The following is a 19,766-nucleotide window of genomic DNA, read 5'->3' as shown; positions in this document are numbered from 1 at the left end:
GCGCTGTAAGTGCTTTCCGCTTATCTCAGCATTGTTTCCAGTTGTCCTGAACCGCCACTTGCCACTGGTATTCAACAATGTTGACTGAGGAGAAGTGTGGTTGGAGATTGCGCAACTCTTGCCACAAAAATTTCATGCGCAGGCACCCTTACCGTGGGTATCCATTGTCTAAGACTGAAGGAAGTTTTATATTATATATAATTCAAGGTTGTTGTTTTCCAGAGGTAAAGTAACCAATTAAGTATAACGAGGTTAATACAAAAGTGCTCAATACCGAAGTAGAGCAATATATATTTTTTATTTGTTTTTACATAAGCAGTAATGTGTTGCTACACAGTCATGATCATGTTTCGGCCAGCTAGTTTTTAGTAACTGGAGACCTCTTCTGGCGATATAGCTTATATGAAAGCTTTCGTATACTGGCTGGCTGAAGCATAGTCATGACTATGTAGCAACACAAAACAAATAAAAAGTATATTATGTGTGTGTGTGTAATAAAATACACTTATATAAATTGTAAATGAGGTTGTCTTGCATTTATATTATTTCTTTGTCCTTTTTTTTTATTCTAATCTTCCAATTTTTTCTTTCAAGACTGAAAAACAATCAAAAGAAAAGAATATAATAAAAAAAGAGAGAAAGAATTTCTTTATATATTCCAATTATTTGGTTAAAAACGTAAAAAAGATTTGAAAATATTGGAAAACCGAAAATGTTATGAAATATTTTATTAAATGATTAAAAACAATTTTTTTGTAATACACCTTTTTCAAAGAAGACTTTTTTTTTAGTTTTCTTTCTATCGGAAAAATTAAGATGTCAAAAAAAAAAAATAAATAAATAAAAATAAAAGGCAAGTCTTCTTTGAAAAATGTGTATTACACCGAAAATCTCAGAAAAAAAAATGATATTAATCTTTTAATAAAATATTTCATAACTTTTTGGGGGTTTTCTAATATTCTCAAATTAATCTTACGAAATTTTTTCAAAGACGTGACCAAACTTCTATAGGAAAAAGATTTATTTCAACTTCAGTAAAAAATGTATTAAATAAACTGCAACACAGCATAAAAATAATAAGTTGCAAAAAAGGTTTTCATATAAGAATGTTATTAATGGAATTTGAAACTTGTTTGATAAAGGAATCAGATGTTTCCAAATCATGTACCGTTTAAAAATAAAACAAAACGTATGTATTTAAAAAAGAAAATAAGATATTTTATTATTTGCCCCAATTGCTTACTCTAAAAAACAATATTACTTATACTTTTAGAAATATTCTAAAAAAAAAGAAAATAAATAAATAAAATAAAAAATGAGATTTATAGATGGCAGACATATACAGCATTTCCTTCCTATTTTTTTGGTGGTTTATTGTTTCAAATTTTCTGGTTAATATCGCTTAAGCACCGAATTTTCAGATTTTCTTTAAACTGATTTGTTCGATTTTTAAGTTAGGGATTTAGCTTACTATTCTAAGTTTTAAATAAAATAATCGTCCAAGAGTTTATATTTTCTGCAACTTTTAAATTTGTTCTTAAATTCTTGGTGCTGTCTCTTCACATGATAGTCAACAGATTGATTTTTTAAATATGCTAGTTTAAGCAAAAAAACAGCAGTGCTTAATTGTCATGTCGAAAATAGTAATATATCCAAAAATTGCAAAAATTCATTGAGTAGAAAATTATTTAAAGTTAAAAGTAATTTTTACGGAAAATTGGGGGAAATGCATTTTCCCTAGATGTGAACACTTTGAAAATTGCGAATACAGGGGACATATGTCCCTTTTCGCAGCTTTAATGGTCGACGTACTGTTTTAGACCATTCCGATCGACTTTTGTTTACTAAAAACACAATAGCAGTTGTTCTACTCGATGCATTTCGTAATTTTTGGATATATTACTATTTTCGGTACTTGTACAGTTTAGTCAAGACATTAAAAAAATGAAAATATCGAAAAAAGTTAAAATTGTATGTATCCGTTATAGAACGAAGTTCTCCGGAAAAAAATTTCACTTAATTTCATCAAGTAGTTTTCTTTTTTTTTACAGCGGAAAAACATGTTTTTATGAAAGCGCGTTGAAGGCGGCTATCTTGGATTTATAAAAAATTTTGTTTGAATTTTAGAAATGCCAAAGGGAGATAACTCCAGTTAAGGCGCTGACACCCCTTCCCATCTTTAATACTAGTTAAATCGAACATTTTGCTCGGTATCATAATAAATTGCTTTTTCACTGTAAAAAAAGAAAAAAACTACTTGATGAAATTAAGTGAAATTTTTTTTCAGAGAATTTCGTTCCATAACGGATACATACAATTTAAACTTTTTTCGATATTTTCATTTTTTAATGTCTTGACTAAACTGTACAAGTACCCTATTTTCGACATGGCAATTAAGTTCTGTCGTTTTTGCTTAAATCCACATATTTAAAAAATGGATTTGTTGGCAATCTTAACAAGCAGCAAATTCTTTTAGAAAAAACAAATCAAATTATTAGGTTTTCGTGCGTTCATCAACTTCTCTGAGCCATTTCCGGTTTTGAATATCGAAGTAAACGGTGTATATATTTTTTTCAGACTGTTAAAAAATTTTGGTACTTGACTACTTTTGCCACCGTGCTGAAATAATGTTATTTTGAAAGCCATTCTTAACATGGGGAGGGGAGAGGAGGGTATTTTAACTATTCTGTGCTTCCACCTAACAATTTAATAATATAAAGATATCGTGAAACCTAATTTTTTTTTTTTTTTTTTTTGCTTACTTGCCTCCCCACGAGGGCAGAGTTAGACATAAGGCCGGTTTTTAACGGGAGAGAGGGGAACCAGCTCCCAAAAGAGGGTATTCTGGTTAGTAACAAAAATAAAAAAAAATATCCGTCATGAAGAATTACTCCTCCATTAACCGAGACAAAAAAAAATGAAGTGTAGCATCAGAACAGATACTACACTTTGAGTAATATATTTTTTATTCACTCTGAAAACCAAAACAGAAATAAACAAAAAATTAGGCACAAGGCCACTCAAAAATTGGGGAGGGAATATCTATGATCATCCTTGATCCCAGCTAAAGTTCTCATTTACCACAATACCTCAAGCACATCGGAGCCTGGCCTGAAGGCCAAGAACCCTTGAATTTAACCTGAAAAAAACTACTTAAAAATAGTGAAGCGGCAAAAGTGTACAAATTTTTAAATAATAAAATAGAAATTAATATAGAAAATAAATAGTGTTCATTAATTTGGCAACCTCACCTAATTATATTCTTGGGTTGGTGTTACTATACACAGATTCGAAAACGTGGTCAAAAAAACAAATATATAACAAATAAATGTTATCAAAGGTAAGATAAGTTACTCTTCTACCTTTCTGGAAAAGTTTTTAGTGATTTTACTCACTTTAAAACATGTAATCGGTTCGAAAATCATACACTGTTTATCAGTATATTTGAAAAAGACAAATGGCGGCGTGCTCGCTGTTAAATATGGTAAGTTTGGGAAAATGAGTTCAAACTAAATAATTACACAAACTACTGTTAGAAACCTACCGAATATACGTCCGCCTATCTCATGGTAACATATTGAGTGAGTTTCTACCAGTATTTTATATAATTATTTAGTTTGAACTCATTTTTCCAAACTTACCATATTTAACAGCGAGCACGCCGCCATTTGCCTTTTTCAAATATACTGATAAACACTGTATGATTTTCAAACCGATTACACGTTTTAAAGTGAGTACAATCAATCAGTGCTTATTGGGTACTGCTTATTTAGACAATTTTTTGGCAATGTCATCTATTGGATCCATAATTTAATTACATTATATGTGAAATTCATGCGGGCTGTAGGGTGTGTGGAGCCACCCTTTAATTGCCATTGCTCCCAGGTCCACTCTGACTGGGAGTGGTAGTACCTGTTAAGGTCCCAACAATGAGTTAAATAGAAAATGACTTGAAAAAAAAAAAAAATAAAATAATCTATTAAAAAATTTTTCTTCAAAATAACTGGATTCAGCATTAAATAACCTGAAAAGGGTTGATATGCCATAAAGCAAAAACAACCACCGATATTCATTACTTATGTGAAAATGTTTCTCTAAAAAATCATATTGAAAAAAAAAAATGTAAATAAAGATATTTATTTTTAAAAAATGTGTTTACAATTCAATAGCCACATCCAGGAATTTCTTGGGCACCGCTTATTTAAACATAATTTTTTGGGCAATATCATCTACTGAATCCATAATTTAATTTTATTTTATGTGAAATTCTTATTTTTGAATGCCTGCGGATAATATTAATTCAGATGCTTGTTCAAAGAGAAGTGACAGACCGATCTTTTTTAAACATGTCCTTTTAAGCAAAAACAATATTTCTTAATTGTCATGCCAAAAATAGTAATATATCCAAAAAGGACGAAAATTCGAGTAGAAAGTTATTTATAGTTAAAAATAATTTTTACAGAAAATTGGGGAAATTTCCATTTTTCGTAGATGTTTTCGCGTAGAGCACTAAAAAAGATTTTGAAGTGAGAAAAGCACTGGCATGGAGTGCATGTCACAAGCTGAGGAAGATATGACCATCCACTTTCTCAGAAAAGTTGAAAGTAAGACTCTCTGTTGGCACAGTAGAAAGTCCTTCTCTATGGTGCTGAGGCATGGACTCTTACAAATGCGCTGAAGAAGAGATTGGATGACTGTTACACACGGATGCTCAAGATGGTCCTCATGGAGAAGCTACGCAGCAAACCAACAGATTTATGGTGACCTATCACCAGTATCACTGAAAGTACAGCAGAGAAGGACGAGAGTAGCCAGTCACTGCATGAGACACAGCAAAGAGGATACGAACAGATGGACACCCAAACCGTGGTAGAAGAATGACCTACATTGGCAACCTGCTACAGGACACAGGATTGGAAAGTGTTCGGGACCTGCAAACTGTCTTGCAAGATCGAGAACTAGAGAAGTCGTGTAGATTCCATGGTGAAGCGTCCTGAAAGATGACAAATGAGAGAGAGTAGACCATAAAGCTTGCAGAAACAGAGGACATAGCTCAGAAAGCATATTTTAGATTGCATCATAATGGGGGTCCAACATGTTTATCTGACAGCAAAAGCTTTTTTTTATTATTATTATTTAAAAACACAATAGCATTTTTTCTATTCAATGAATTTTTGTAATCTTTTTGATATATTACTATTTTCGACATGGCAATTCAGTAAGTAACGTTGGTTTTGCTTAAAAGTACATTTTAAAAATCGATCTGTCGCCTCTCTTTGTATAAGAACCTTCATTTATTTTATTTTCTATATCTTATTACATTTTTTAAAATGTTACATTCAACATTCATTATTTCTGTGAATATTTAAAATATATATAATTATGCTATCAAAGAGTAAAACTTATCAAGATAAGAAAAGCTCGACACTACTAAGCAAACAATAATATTAAATGAAAGATGAGGAATGAAAGCTTTATTATATCATCAGAACAATAAGATAAATGTTGAGGGGGAAAAATTAAGGAAAAAAAAATGGCATTTCGAAGTTAAATGTTTCTCATGAGAAGAGAAGGGCCAGAATTATACAAAATGCAAATATAGATAGAAATGAAAATGAAGGAATAAGTAAAAAGTAATTAAAATGGCCGAAAAACTTATTGTTCTGATGATATAATAAAGTTATGTTCTTCATTTTTCATTCAATATTATTTTATATATATATATATATATATATATATATATATATATTATTTTCGCAGCCAAACTACGTTACAGCTCACAAAAACCATTGGTAACCAACAAACCGGAAGTCCCAAACTGGAGTTTTGCCCTCATTTGTGTTCATCAGTTAGACATATCCGAACTCGAGATTCCAAATCTGAGCCTCTTGCATCAGGTTTCGAATCCTGATTCGGATATGTTTAACTGATGAGCCCAAATGAGGGCAAAACTCGAGTCTTGAACTTCCGGTTTGTTGGCTGTCATGGCTCTTATGAGCTGCGATGTTGTTTGGCTGTGGAAATAATTATATAATCTCTCATGTTCTGAATATATATATATATATATAATCACATTGAGCTTCTTAAATTAAGGATTTGTATATAAAAAGTGAAACAATTGATAAAATCATATTTCCACAGATTATATATATATATATATATATATATATATATATATATATATATATATATATATTAGTCTTAGAAGTTTTTAATCTTTAAAACTATACAAAAAATTGAAAAAAAAAAAAAAAATTTCATCATTCGTTAGAAAACCATTTAGTCAGTAAGTCATTCAATCACTGTATAAACTTGCTCTCTCGAATTCACTATAGTACCGATAATAATTTATTTTTAAGGGATCATCAGTTGTTTACCATGAAACAGTTTTGGGGATTTAAAAACAAAACATTATGTAATATATATATATATATATATATAAAAATAAATATATAAACGTATTGAAAAAAAAAAACCAGTTTGCAAGCATTCTTATTTATTATATTTAAAACAATATTTATTTTGACCTACATTTTCGGGATTGTACAAAAAAATAAAATTGTCTTTTTTATCAAAAATTCTATGAAAATTAAATAAAAAAAAGAAAATGAGGAACATAAGTGAGCGGGATCGTCAAATTAACCAGCACCATTTATTTCCTATGATGTTCAAAATGGAAATAGCTTGGAAAAATTAATATGCATGCAAACCGATTATTATATTGAATGAAAATCAATTCCATATTATGAATTTTTTTAAATTTTATCTTTTAGAGGAGTTAAATGCAAATTGAACCTTTCTTTTCAAAAGGCTTTTTTAAATAGTTTTTTAACAACAAAAAAAATGGAAATTTTATGTAAAATTTAAATGAAAATTTTTTTATAAGAAAAATTCAGTTAAATATATTTTTTTTGAAAATTGTAATTTGGATATTGATTGACCAATACAAACTTTACTTTTTAAAATTTGAATCACAACAATTTTAGTTGGAGGCTAGAAATGTTGGTATATGTCGGCCATTCTTTCTTTTACTTTATTTTAAAAAGAAGTTTTTTTTATTAATTATTTTTTTAAATAAATAAAAAAGAATTTAAATGTTTTACATGGAGAAGGAGGATGAAGGGGTGCGGAAATGAAGGGGTTTGTTTTAACTCCCTGCATTTATGTACTTTTCAGACGTACACAACGTCGACCACGCCAAATGCCTCCAGAAGAGGACCAGTACCATGAAGCTATCCATGACAAACATTCTCTACCCCAGTAAGTTGTTAATAAAAAAAAAAAAGGTGGAATTTCAGATGGATTATCCACCATTTGAAATTTTTGTGAACAATTTTTTTTCAAAATATTTCTTCAGTTTAGAACCGATTAAGTATTAAAGATTAAAACAAAAAAGAGAGAGAAAATGTTTTCTTGAAGCATTCTATGCAGTATATAGTTAGGTTTTAGGAGGTTGTAACAAAGTGGAAAGCTATGAGCACCAACTGAAATGGAAGCAATAGGCAAGGAATGATATGCTGTAGAATAGACCCTTTATTTTCAAATAACACTCATTTTAATGGTCCATAAGTAAGGGATTATTTCACAATGAATTAGCATTAAAAACAAGACACCCCTTTATAAATTAATAAAGTTATTGAAATTCTTAATTCCTAATATTTATCTTTATCATTTAACTTTTGGAGAAATCCTCAGTAAGTTCATAAATATAATTTAGACATATTATTCTAACGTGTACAAAAATAATATTTAAAGTTTTAGTCAAAATACGGGTCCCACACTATCAACCTAACTTCAATCTCTGTCCCATTGCCGCATCCCTGTGCCTGTTTTACAAATATTTTAATGGAATGTGCTCTGGTAAACTTATAGCCCTTGTACCCCCTTGACATACATACTCCTGACTTACCCAACAAGTAGCAAAATCCCACCCCTTAACTGTTGAGGTCGCTAGATGCTGGAAAAACTATAGTTTCTTCCCTCAAATTGCCAGACTTTGGAATTCCCTCCCTGTTTCCTTGATTGTACATAACTGCAAAAGTTTAAATGTAAATTGAACAGGCATTTTACTGCTTAACTCCATTCCCTGTTAGACATGATCCTTTATGTCCAAGTGGCAATATGCCTTGTTTGGGCTAAAAAAAAAAGTTTGTTTTTATTTGAGATTTTCTCATTTTGAGGGAAAAAAACTTAGTAAAAATGCAACAATTTTACTACAAAGTCAAAGCCAAAATTTAAGTAAAACTGGCTACAAAAAATAAATCAATCAGACGAAATCATGTTTAAGTTTTCAAATATTTGCCAGCTTAGATTTGCAAACTCAAAATCTTTTTAAATTTTAAATAGAAAAAAATATTTGAAATATACATATATTTTTGCATAATAACAAGTCAACGTAACATTAGAGAAGCAGCTCTAATTGATAATAAACTGAAGAAATATTTTTTAGAAAAAAAAAATTGTGAACAAAGTTTGAAAAAAAGGGGACGTAATTCAACTGAAGTTCTGCCCAAAATAATACTAACAACAATAATTAACTAAATATAATTTATTATCACTATTTTTATTTTATTGCACATATTTTCAGCCTTAAAAAAACTTTTTACCATTTACACTTGCCAAGTTATTTTGTTTCTTACTTTAAAAATGGTGTGATGACAATTTTGTAAACTAAAAAAAAAAACAATATGGCTGCCAAGACATATGGGGGGGGGAATATGATATATCAAGGGGGATAACTCTTAATTTTATTGTAAACAGCTTGTGAAAATCAGTTCCTGGTCACTGCAAAATGTAGATGAAAAGTCATGGAGGATTATTTCCCTTTGGCAGCCATCTTGTTTTGGATTCAATAAAACGTCATCACGCTCCCAAAAAACATAATACTTTTCAGATTTTTATTTTTACTTTTTGCGGGCAAATAATGAGTGCATGTGAACGTAATAGATGTCTCGTTTCAGACTGACCAATGTTAACCAAAATATGTTCCACACTATAGTATGTACTGGCATTTGATCTTTCTCTCTATAGAGAGATGATAGATTATTGTTTAACAGAGTACTCTTTTCTATTGTTAGTTTTACAAATTAAAATGTTTTCATTACTCTTAAATTAAGGTTTTTCTCTTATTATCTCAATCTAATTTATTTTTTTATTTTTACTTCATTTAGTTTTAAGAGATCAAGGGAGCTAACTCCTCCTGAAGCTTGCGCTTGATTTCATTACGATATAAAATTGTATCTGAGGGCTCATTGAAGAATAGACACTGTTCCCTTTACAGCTGTTATCTGTATTTCATTCAGCTTGGGTTTCCTGGGATTGCTTCTAAGTATTTCTGAAGACATTTTTATTAGGCCAGTTGCTCTTATCACAACCGGTATAATGTTTATTTCTTTCAGAGACCATGTTTTTAGATCATTTTTTAGCTCCTGGTATTTTGTTATTTTTTCCCATTCAGCTCTATTAAAGCCAAAGTTATTTGCGACTGTGACATCAATAATGAGTGCAATTCTTTCAGGCTTGTTCCATATTACAATGTCTGGCTTGATGGCCTTGTCTTTTATGTATCTGCCCGCGTGTATGTCTTTGTCATAGAACATGGTCACTTTTCCGTTTGATGTTATCGGTCATGTTTCATGTTCCTAGATGTTCAGCGATCTGTCAAGTTGCATCTCTCCACAGATCTTCCAATGGAGGTATTTACATACTTTGTTATGGTGGACAGTGTGGCCCATGGCAGAGTGGATAGAGATGTTGAATCTCTACGGTTCCAGGTGAGAATTGTCTGAAGGTAGCAGTTTCAATCCTACCCAAAGCCAGCCAGACCTGGTGAGACGACAACAACTATGGATGGCAGTAATTGCTGAGAATGTAGTTAGAAGATTCAGAGTTCCTATCCCGTTGTGGTTACCACCTAGCGAAGGTGATAGGAATAGTTGGCTGAAACGTCATGAAAAAACAACTAAGACAAACAAGGATAATAGTCCACAATAAATAAATAAATGTTCCTAGATGTTCAGCGATCTGTCAAGTCGCATCTCTCCACAGATCTTCCAATGGAGGTATTTGCATACTTTGTTGTTGTTGACAGTGTAAAGACCATCTGCCAATAAGATTGTGCATCCAGATATTAGATGGCTTGGACAGTGTGTGTGTGCATAATTTTATATGTATATATATATATATATACACATATATATACACAGGATGTCCACAAAGTCTGGCTGCATAATCTACACTGCCCACAAAGTCTGGTTACATAATGTAGCCAAACTTTGTGGACACCCTGTATATATATATATATATATATATATATATATATATATATATATTAGCAACGATACCTGCACTTTGTACAGGTACTAACTTCATGGACACCCTTGCAGTAAGTGGATGCTGTAAGAGCAAATATTTCTTAAGCTGTTTTAAAAATTTTTTAACTACCTCCTGAAGTGACTGAAATCCAAGCATGAACTTTAAAGCAAATAGATTATATCAAAGCTAACATATTGTTACACATAAAAATTGAATTACAATTACAAAGAATCACAAATGGTTAACATTTGTTTAATTGGTTGAGTGAATGGGGATGGAGGAGGGTGATCTGATTCAAATTCACAAAGAAGTTGGCTAGCGTTATAATGCTGCCCCCCCCCCAGGATGGTGACGAACCTCAACTTGGTGTGTACCATCCCTAGGTGGAGAAGTTCATGAAAAGCCGCACTAAATATGGCCTTAACCTTTGACCTTAAAAATGGTGTGCATCCCTAGGGCAGAGACCATCATCATGTCAAGTTTGGTCTGTCCAGTAGTGGGGGCTGTAGGAGAGTATATATATATATATATACATAGGCTGTGACCTTGGCTTTTGACCTTAACCTTGAAATATTGTGTGCACCATCATCATCCAAGGTTTGTTCATAATCGAGCCATGGGTGTGGGCTGTAGAAGAGTTATACATACACACATACGAACGCTACTACTTTATTTTATTTATTTATATATATATATATAATTATTTATTAACAAGGTTTGCTTAAATTAAAAAATGTTGCCTCTCCGTTTCTCTCTCTCTCTATATATATATATATCGAGAGAGAGAGAGAATGTGTTTTGAGGCAGCATTTTTTTAATTTAAGCAAACATTGTTAAAAATGATTGAATAACATTTTACCAAATATCGATGATAAGTCATTGGTGCTCCTAATTCACAGATAAGCATTACTTTTTTTCCGGGGATAGAAAAGAACTGAATATTTTTTTTTTTAAATATTTTTTTCTACAAACAGTACTGACAATGTTTTTAGTAGTGTTGGGGCGATTTACTGGAATACAAATCAAAATTTGTTAAAAAAAAAAAAAAAAAAAAAAAATCAGGGGGTATCGTAAAATTTTTTGCCTATTTTCTGATGCCAAAAAACGATTCTTTTAATAGTCTTTATTTGTTTATTTTTGTTTAAAACTTAATGTTCAATTGCTGGTACTGATGATAAATATTTTTTAATTTTACATTACTAGTAAAATTCAAGTATATATATATATATATATATATATATATATATATATAGATAGATCACCCCCCTCCTCAATTGTATTTTTATGTTTGAGAAAATATATGCACATATCACATGAGTTTTTATAGTGATCCAAAAAATTTTAAAAAATAAATAAAAATAACTATATAAATAAGCTAAATATTTTATAGGTTTTATTAGGTTGGTTCAAAAATGTCGTTTTTCGACGTTCAACTTCATGTCAAAAAACATTATTTTTGCATCAACCTAATAAAAGAATTGGAATCAGGAATTTATAACAGAATCAGTAACTATATTAGAATTAGAAAAAATATCGGAATCGTCCCATCATTAGTAATAGTAGATACAGTGTGGATACGTATTTTAGGCAGTCAGAAATGAGTAGTCTCTTATGTTTATATGTGCCAATTAAAAACGTTTCACGTCACAAATAATTAATTCGAATCACGAATATTATAAAATATTTTTCTTAAAATTTAAGAGGGGGTTCAGTTTGCTATGTAAATTTACTGTAAATTGATCCCCCCTCTCCACGTAAGCAAAGATATATACTGGCTTAATTTTGGTGTTGCATTTTTATCATCTCAAAACTTGATTCTCTTCATATTTTTTTTTTTTGCACTGTATTTTTATTTTATTTCTTTTTTAATTAAAAATTTTTTCATGTTTTGTGTTTTTTCTTTTTTTAAATTTTTTTTATGGGCAAATAAAATTTGGTGGAGTTTTTTAATAAAACTTTTATAATGTTAATTACCCAATTCAGAAACTCCAGGTCACAAATAAAAGAAAAACGATGTATAAAATTAAAGAGGTGTGTTCAGTTTTGCAATTGAAATTTAATGTAAAATTGAATCCCTCCACCCGTACGTTTATGCATACTTCCCAAAATATATATCATTAGATTTGGCTCTTTTGTGTTGCCTTTATTTTACCAATTTTTCATTTATTTATTTTTTTTTTTTTTTTTTGCACATTTTGTTTTCTAATTGAAAATAATAATTTCCCAGTTATTAGCTTGGGCAGACAATAAAAAAATCTGGTGTTGTATTATCAAAACTTATTATTGGCATTGTTTTTTATTTAAAAGAATTTTTAATTGTTTTTTATTTTTAAAAGATTTTTAATTGCTTTTTATTTTTAAAAGATTTTTAATTGCTTTTTATTTTTAAAAGATTTTTAATTGCTTTTTATTTTTAAAAGATTTTTAATTGCTTTTTATTTTTAAAAGATTTTTAATTGCTTTTTATTTTTAAAAGATTTTTAATTGCTTTTTATTTTTAAAAGATTTTTAATTGCTTTTTATTTTTAAAAGATTTTAATTGCTTTTTATTTTTAAAAAATTTTAATTGCTTTTTATTTTTAAAAAATTTTAATTGCTTTTTATTTTTAAAAAATTTTAATTGCTTTTTATTTTTAAAAAAATTTAATTGCTTTTTATTTTTAAAAAATTTTAATTGCTTTTTATTTTTAAAAAATTTTAATTGCTTTCTATTAAAAATATTAATTTTTTATTAAAAAATATTGTTTTTATTAAAAATGCTTTTATTAAAACATTGTTTTTATTTAAAACTTTATTGATTTTTATTAAAAAAATAAATATTAATTGCTTTTATTTAAAAAATATTGAGATTTAAAAAAATACTGATTGGTTTTTATTTTTAAAAATATTAACAGTGAGTGGTGGAAATCGGGTAAAAATGGATTATTTAGGGAGTGGCCCAACAAGAACTTGTTTACATTAGACTTTAAGACGACCATATTGTAGTCAGCTGGAAAGCAGGCTGGCGGAACAGAGTTCCATAGGTGGGCAGTTCTAAGAAAAAAGCTTTATTCATGGAATCTGTGTTTAGATTTAGACACAGATAGAGAGTCGGGGGAAACTGTTGATGGTCGTCGTAGCTGCTTTTTGTGAAAGTTTGGCAAGGGGGGAGGGCATAGATTGGACCTCAGACGAGCACTTGCTATGAAAATAACGAAAAGAGGAAACAGAAGAAAAAAGGGTATCGCCTACTAGGTTTCAAAGCTGGTTTTGAACTCTGTTAAGGCAGAATAGGATGCTCCGAGCAGCTCCCGCATAGATATGGCAACAGTATTTTCATTTTAGGACGTATTTGGCTCTTCTACAGATAGAGGATTGTGTCAGATAGAGAATTGTGTCTGGAACGGTAATATAACGCAACCATTTTTCCAGTAACATAGGCAACAGATTTGATGCACATCTTCCATTTCAAGTCAGGAGTGAAGGTCAACCCCAGAAGTTTGTCAAAACAGAGCCTCTTTTTGGCGAGAGCTATTCATAATTGGGGCCAAGTGGGGGATCAGAGCGTTTATGATGAAAAGAGGAAAGCTTGGTTTTTGATGCGTTAAAAGTAACCAGACACTTTTTATCCCATTGCACCACATGCTTATGGTCGAAGGAGAGAGAGAGACTCGGAGAGATCTTGGTTATCGTTAGCTTTGAAGTGTTGCCATATATTGTAATGTCACTGTACTGACATATTTTTACTTTCTATATATAATTCGATATTGATGTTGTCGTCATTATATTCAGTTCAACATTTATTTGAGATGTTAACATGTGTTGAACAGCTTTTAGAAATTGACTTCCAAACAAACTAACCTCTGGCCAGGTCTTTGTTTATCCCTCTTTCTCTCAAGTTCATACTTATCACTTTCTCCTGTATTTTCCTTATCCCTCTCATGTGGGTCCTGGATTTGACCTTAAACTATATCCAGTGGTGAGGCCCCAGCTTGCGGGCTTTGGGGAGTGTGGAGCCACCCTTTAATTACCATTGCTCCCAGGTCCACTCTGATCTGGAGTGGTAGTACCTGTTAGGGTCCCAACTATGGGTTAAATAGAAACCGACGTGAAAACAACAAATATATTCTATTAAAAAAATTTTTTCTTCAAAATCTTTGGATTTGGCATTAAATAACCCGAAAAGGGTGGATATGCCGTAAAACAAAAACAACCAACCAACCTCTCATGTGAACTAAACTTGTTCTTGGGTTAGTAAGTGTGGAACAGTTGTTTCACATCTACTAACCTAAAATCTTTCATTCCCTTTTTTCCTTGTGGCAATACTATAAAAGTCTCCTGTTTCTGCATGCATTTTCCTATACTGTCCAGACTTAATCTTCCTCTGAAGTCATCAGATCTAAGCTATCCATCTATTCACATTATACATCCATTGTGTCATTCTCATTATTTCTCTCCATGTAACACATTGTAACCAGGCCGAGTGAGTCAGTTACGACGTGCACTAACCCTAAGTTCCAGTGGTTACATTTTTATCTTCATCTAGTGATGGACTCTTCAAAATGTGACCAGACATTTACTGATCACTGGAATTATTACTCTGATGCTCTGAACACACAAAACGTGCACAACCCTAAGTTCAGGTGGCAATACTTTTAATACATTAGCTGACCGTTCCTCGTCAGATACTGTTCTTCTTCGTAGGTGCTTTGGTGAATGGCTGGTATATTGCTTCTCTCCATGCAGTCTGGCCTTAGTTGTGGTGTCAGCGCTGCAAATAACTATTTCTAAATAAAAACAATTCAATAATCAATGATAAATCATATGCGTCTATGATTCTTTTGTTATCGAAAGACAACAAACTTTTTTGAAATTCGTCATTTATAATCAACAGATGACCATAAGTCAACCAGCCTTTTTGTCTATGACCGCCGGTTTCATTTATTATTGAGATTTTATTTTTCTATAGGGTGGAACAATAAAATTGTCACCCAAGTAAAGACAACATGATTCCATTTCCATTTGATGAAAACGTTTTTATTTTTTTTCTTCATACATTTCATCTATTAGTTGGCCAGTTGTGTACAAATCCTAAGAGCAAGAGGGGCTTTCTATCATGTCTAAAAGCTAAAGTGTGTTTTAGAATAATCAATATTTAGAATAAATATTTATTTACATTACATTACATTTAGGAATGTAACTTTAAAATGTTATCATAATTTAGCACCCTTAAAATACAAATGCAGACGGTTCAATGCTTGAGAGTTCAGCTCAACAAAGTTTTCAGCTATGGTTATGGTCTTTGATGTGGCTTCAAGTGAAGGCCACATCATGCAAACTCACATTTTCAAAGTCAGCACTCAGAAGAAAGAAGTGTAGGAGACGTTTCGATATCTACAGTGAAGAGGAAAGATTTTGTTAATAAACGGGTTTGTTGGGTTATGTATGTCGAGGGATTAAAGACGAAATGAGTTTATAGGAAAGCATTCAATTAAATAAAGTGTAAAACAGGTATAGAGATTCAACAAAGGAGATGAGACGGTTTCGAGCTTGGTTGATAGTGCAGGAATAATTAGATTGGTGACCTTTTCATAATCTTTCTAAGACGGGAGAGGCTAGTGGTGATTTACCAGCCCAAATGTGACAAAAGTGTTATATGCATGCGCGAATGGTGTGTTTGTAGAAATACTATCGGGTGTAAGCAATTTTCTAACACAGTAAATAGAAACCAACTTATTTGCTTAATGTTCCAAGTTTTGCTTGTCATATGCATATTTTATATAAGTCCAAAGAGACCCTGTCTTGGCTTCAAAAGGCGTGCTACGACTTTGCACCCTTCTCTTACTGCCCTCCCCTCCTCCCCGACCTGAATCTGTTGGATTACTTCATTTGGTCATACGGCGAGAACATCACCAACATGACCTCCTACAACGCCAAAACAAACCGGATTGCCAGTATTCGCCAAGCATCCACCAGCACTTGTGGAAAAGGCATGCTCCCAGTTCCAGACCCGTATCAAGGCAGTGATTGAGGCTGAAGGCGGCTACATTGAATAGATGTCAGCTCTAATACATAATCAAGTTACCTGAATTTATTTTTACAATAAAAGTTTTAAAATAAAGCTGTAGTGTTGTCTTCTTTAGGGTGACAATTTTAGTGTTCCACCCTGTACTATACAGAAACATTTGGACATCTGGGATTTTTTAAACCACGTATCAAACACGCATGACTACTGACTGCCCAAGTAATCGACCAGCAGGGTTAATATATGCTGCCATATCTTCAACCTTCACTGGCCAGATTTAATTGTGTACAGATGCCCGATAGCCTCTTCCCTTGATGAATAGTGGTAATGTTTTGCTTGTTTGTAATATCAGAAGTTCCCTGAACTTATTCCCTCTTAACTCTTGCAGTCACAATAGCACTTGCTCCACTCTGTGCCCCAATCCTATGACTAAGCTAACAATGGTAAGTGCTCATCTCAACTCCTATCTATGGCCTCCCCTTGCCAAACTTTCACAAAAAACACCCAACTACGTCCAAGGATGGAATACTGTTGCCATATCTGGGCAGGAGCGGCCAAAAACAGCCTATCATGCCTTGACAGAGTACAAAATAGACTTCGTGGCTTAGTGGGGGATGCCCTTTTCTCTACCCTGCAACCTCTCTCCCACAGAAGAGACGTTGCGAGCCTATCCTTGTTTTATCGTTATTTTCATGACAGGTGCTCGTCTGAACTCCAATCTCTGGTCCCCCTCGCCAATCTTTCACGAAAAACACCCGTCTAGCTGAATCCACTGTGAAAAATTTCCCCCACTCTATATCTGTGCCTAAATCAAAACGCGGATTCCATGAACAAAAGCTTCTTTCTTAGAACTGCACGCCTGTGGAACTCTGTTCCTTCTGCCTGCTTCCCTCCGGACTACAACTTGGATGTCTTCAAGTCCAATGTTAACAAATTCCTAATGAACCGCCCCCTTAATTAAACACTTCATCAAATCTCCACACTAACGTAATGTACTTGCAATAACCCTTATCCCTGAGTGGCTTCCGGGCCTTGATAAGTGGTGATCACTGTGTAAAAAAAAAAAAAAAAACTAGCTAAAACCATTATAAAGGATTTTCCCCACTCTCTATCTGTGCCTAAATGTAAATGCAGATTCCATGAACAGAGCTTCTTTCCAAAACTACCCACCTTTGGAACACTGTTCCGCTGGCATGCTTCCTGGCTAAATACAACATGATAACCTTCAAATCTAATGTAAACAAGTTCCTGTTGGGCCGTCCTCATAAATAATCAAATTCCACCCAATTTACATCAATAACGATTACTTCACTACCACTTTACATTCATTAACCCTTATTCTCGAGTGGCTTTTGGGCCTTGATAAGCGGTAACCCTCAAATAAAGATTTTTTTTAAATAACAAAAGCTTTGCCATCCAGTAATATTTCATGACATATCAACCATCAATGGGTTATTTAATGACAAATAACGTTGTTAAACAGAATTATAAAGTAGGATAATTATTTTTTTTTAGAAAATATTTCTCATGATAAAAGATTACAAAAAGGAGAGGCATTACTCCAAGAAAATGGGAGTCTTCTTTGGACTCGGTATGATTTACCTTCAGCCACGATCATCTCGCATCTATTTAAGAAAAAAAAAAAAAAAGAGAATTAAGATTATTTTTTTTTTTTTTAAATCAGAGTGAATAATACGGATGGGAACAAACTTATAAATACTAAATCCAGTTGATTGATCGGATCAAACCTCTTCAAATCTCTGGAAATCTATTAAAAGTAAAACCGAAGTTGAAGAATGGCTTAGAAAGCAGGATCTCGTCCAATGGCATCATCAAGTTAACTACTGAACAATATCAATAGCTTCGCTATATTTTGGTTTATGGCGTAACAAACATGTACGGGTTACTTGATGTCAAATAGAATATTTTAAGTAGGATAATTATTTTATAATCTGAGAAAACCGTACTCTTTGACATTCATTGTTTTTTTGTTTGTTTTTGTTTTTTTGTATATCAAACTTTTTCAGGTAATTTAATGCTGAATCCAGTAATTTTGAAAAAAGTTTTTATGCTTCAAGTTCTTTATATCTTCAAATATTTATTCATGGTGTTTGGTTGTTTTGTGGAGGAAAATTTTTATTTTTGACTTCACAAAACTTGATTGAATTTTGAAAAAAGGATTTAAAAAAAAAAAATAGCATTTTTGGGTCAGGAAGTCAGTATCTAGCCTGATCTAGTGGAGCCAGACCAGATATACTTTTTCGACCTCATCTTACATTTCTTGCATATAAACTGGTCATACTCAATCTTCCACTGCATTTCTTGTGTACCCAATGTTTATAATTAACAAAAAAAAAAAAATCGATATCATCGATATTGCTTTGTATGTATTGTTTCATATTGTATCTCTCAGATTAAAATTTCCCTTGTTTTTATTCAGCGCTCGTCGACCTGATTTGGTTCGTGCTACTCGGCATGATGGGCATGAAAGCCAGCAATTGCTTTCACCCAGCATGAGGACCGGAGGAGCCAAGGACAATGCGTACACGCACCTTCGCAAGTCGACTGGTCCGATGGGTGGAGTCAATTTGCCTGGCCTAGGTTCCGACAGACATTTCATGGACTCTGCCTCGCCGTCTTCAAACACTCCGTCACGCAACACTATGGAAACTGACTACGCCATCCCAGCAATTCCCGAACCAGACTATGAGGACTTCCCCCCACCACCACCGCATCTGGAAGACCCTTACATGATGGTGGCGACACCCAAGTTAGCGTCTTTCAGGTCCAAAGTATGATCAGTCCTTTTGATAAAAATGTGGTCATCGCACATTCAGAAAAATGAGGAATCTCAGATATTCATTAGAAAGTCATCGGAAATTCCAAAAGAAAAAAAAAAACATTATTTGAATACATTTTGGGAAGAGGGTGGGGAATTTTTTTTTTTTTTTTTTTCAGACTAATATCTTTATCCTGACTGATATCATTGCAATGTTTTATCCGCTGCTTTCTCTTTAACCAACAAACACAATATTGTAGATAATGATAAACTTTGATTTTGTGGATATATCGATTTCAAGGACTCAGTATAGAACTCCTCTTATTAACTTAATTCTTTCTTGCATACTGTTGTTCCACAACAACAAATAGAAAAGTTGTCATAAATTTTCATGTTTTGCCTTCAATACTAATTGTTATGGGCCTTATCGAAAGTTAACTAAATTTGAAGACACTTGGTTCAAAAACAAATTAGATCAGGTATGTAGATACCTGTAAAATCATGCATAAAAGCGTTAAATAATAAAATTAATGTTGTAACTATTACACTTTTTTTTTTTTTAGAAAAGAATTGGAGGGATGGTGGGAATATGACACTTTAAATTTGATAGAAATCTTAACACAGACATTAATTTATAAAATTAATTTTATCATTACACTTCCTTTTTTT

General features: G+C 32.2%; 1 protein-coding gene across 3 annotated transcripts in view; it reads left to right on the top strand.

The window, feature by feature from the left end:
• LOC145254646 (protocadherin Fat 4-like) overlaps positions 1 to 19,160 on the top strand; it is a 1,852,201-nt gene extending 1,833,041 nt beyond the window's left edge. For all 3 annotated transcript variants that reach the window (XM_080113277.1, XM_080113278.1, XM_080113279.1), the window contains 2 exons: positions 7,177 to 7,260; positions 18,759 to 19,160. In XM_080113277.1, coding sequence (XP_079969403.1) covers positions 7,177 to 7,260; positions 18,759 to 19,116 — 442 coding nt within the window. In that variant the 3' untranslated portion in view covers positions 19,117 to 19,160. The remainder of the gene's footprint in view (positions 1 to 7,176; positions 7,261 to 18,758) is intronic.
• The last annotated feature ends 606 nt before the right edge of the window (positions 19,161 to 19,766 follow it).

The sequence above is a fragment of the Euprymna scolopes genome, chromosome 30, assembly GCF_053919585.1.
Source record: "Euprymna scolopes isolate OS-2025 chromosome 30, ASM5391958v1, whole genome shotgun sequence".
Taxonomy (NCBI): Eukaryota; Metazoa; Mollusca; class Cephalopoda; order Sepiida; family Sepiolidae; genus Euprymna; species Euprymna scolopes.
Note: the sequence above shows the minus strand (reverse complement) of the source record. Positions and strands in the feature narration are given on the sequence as shown.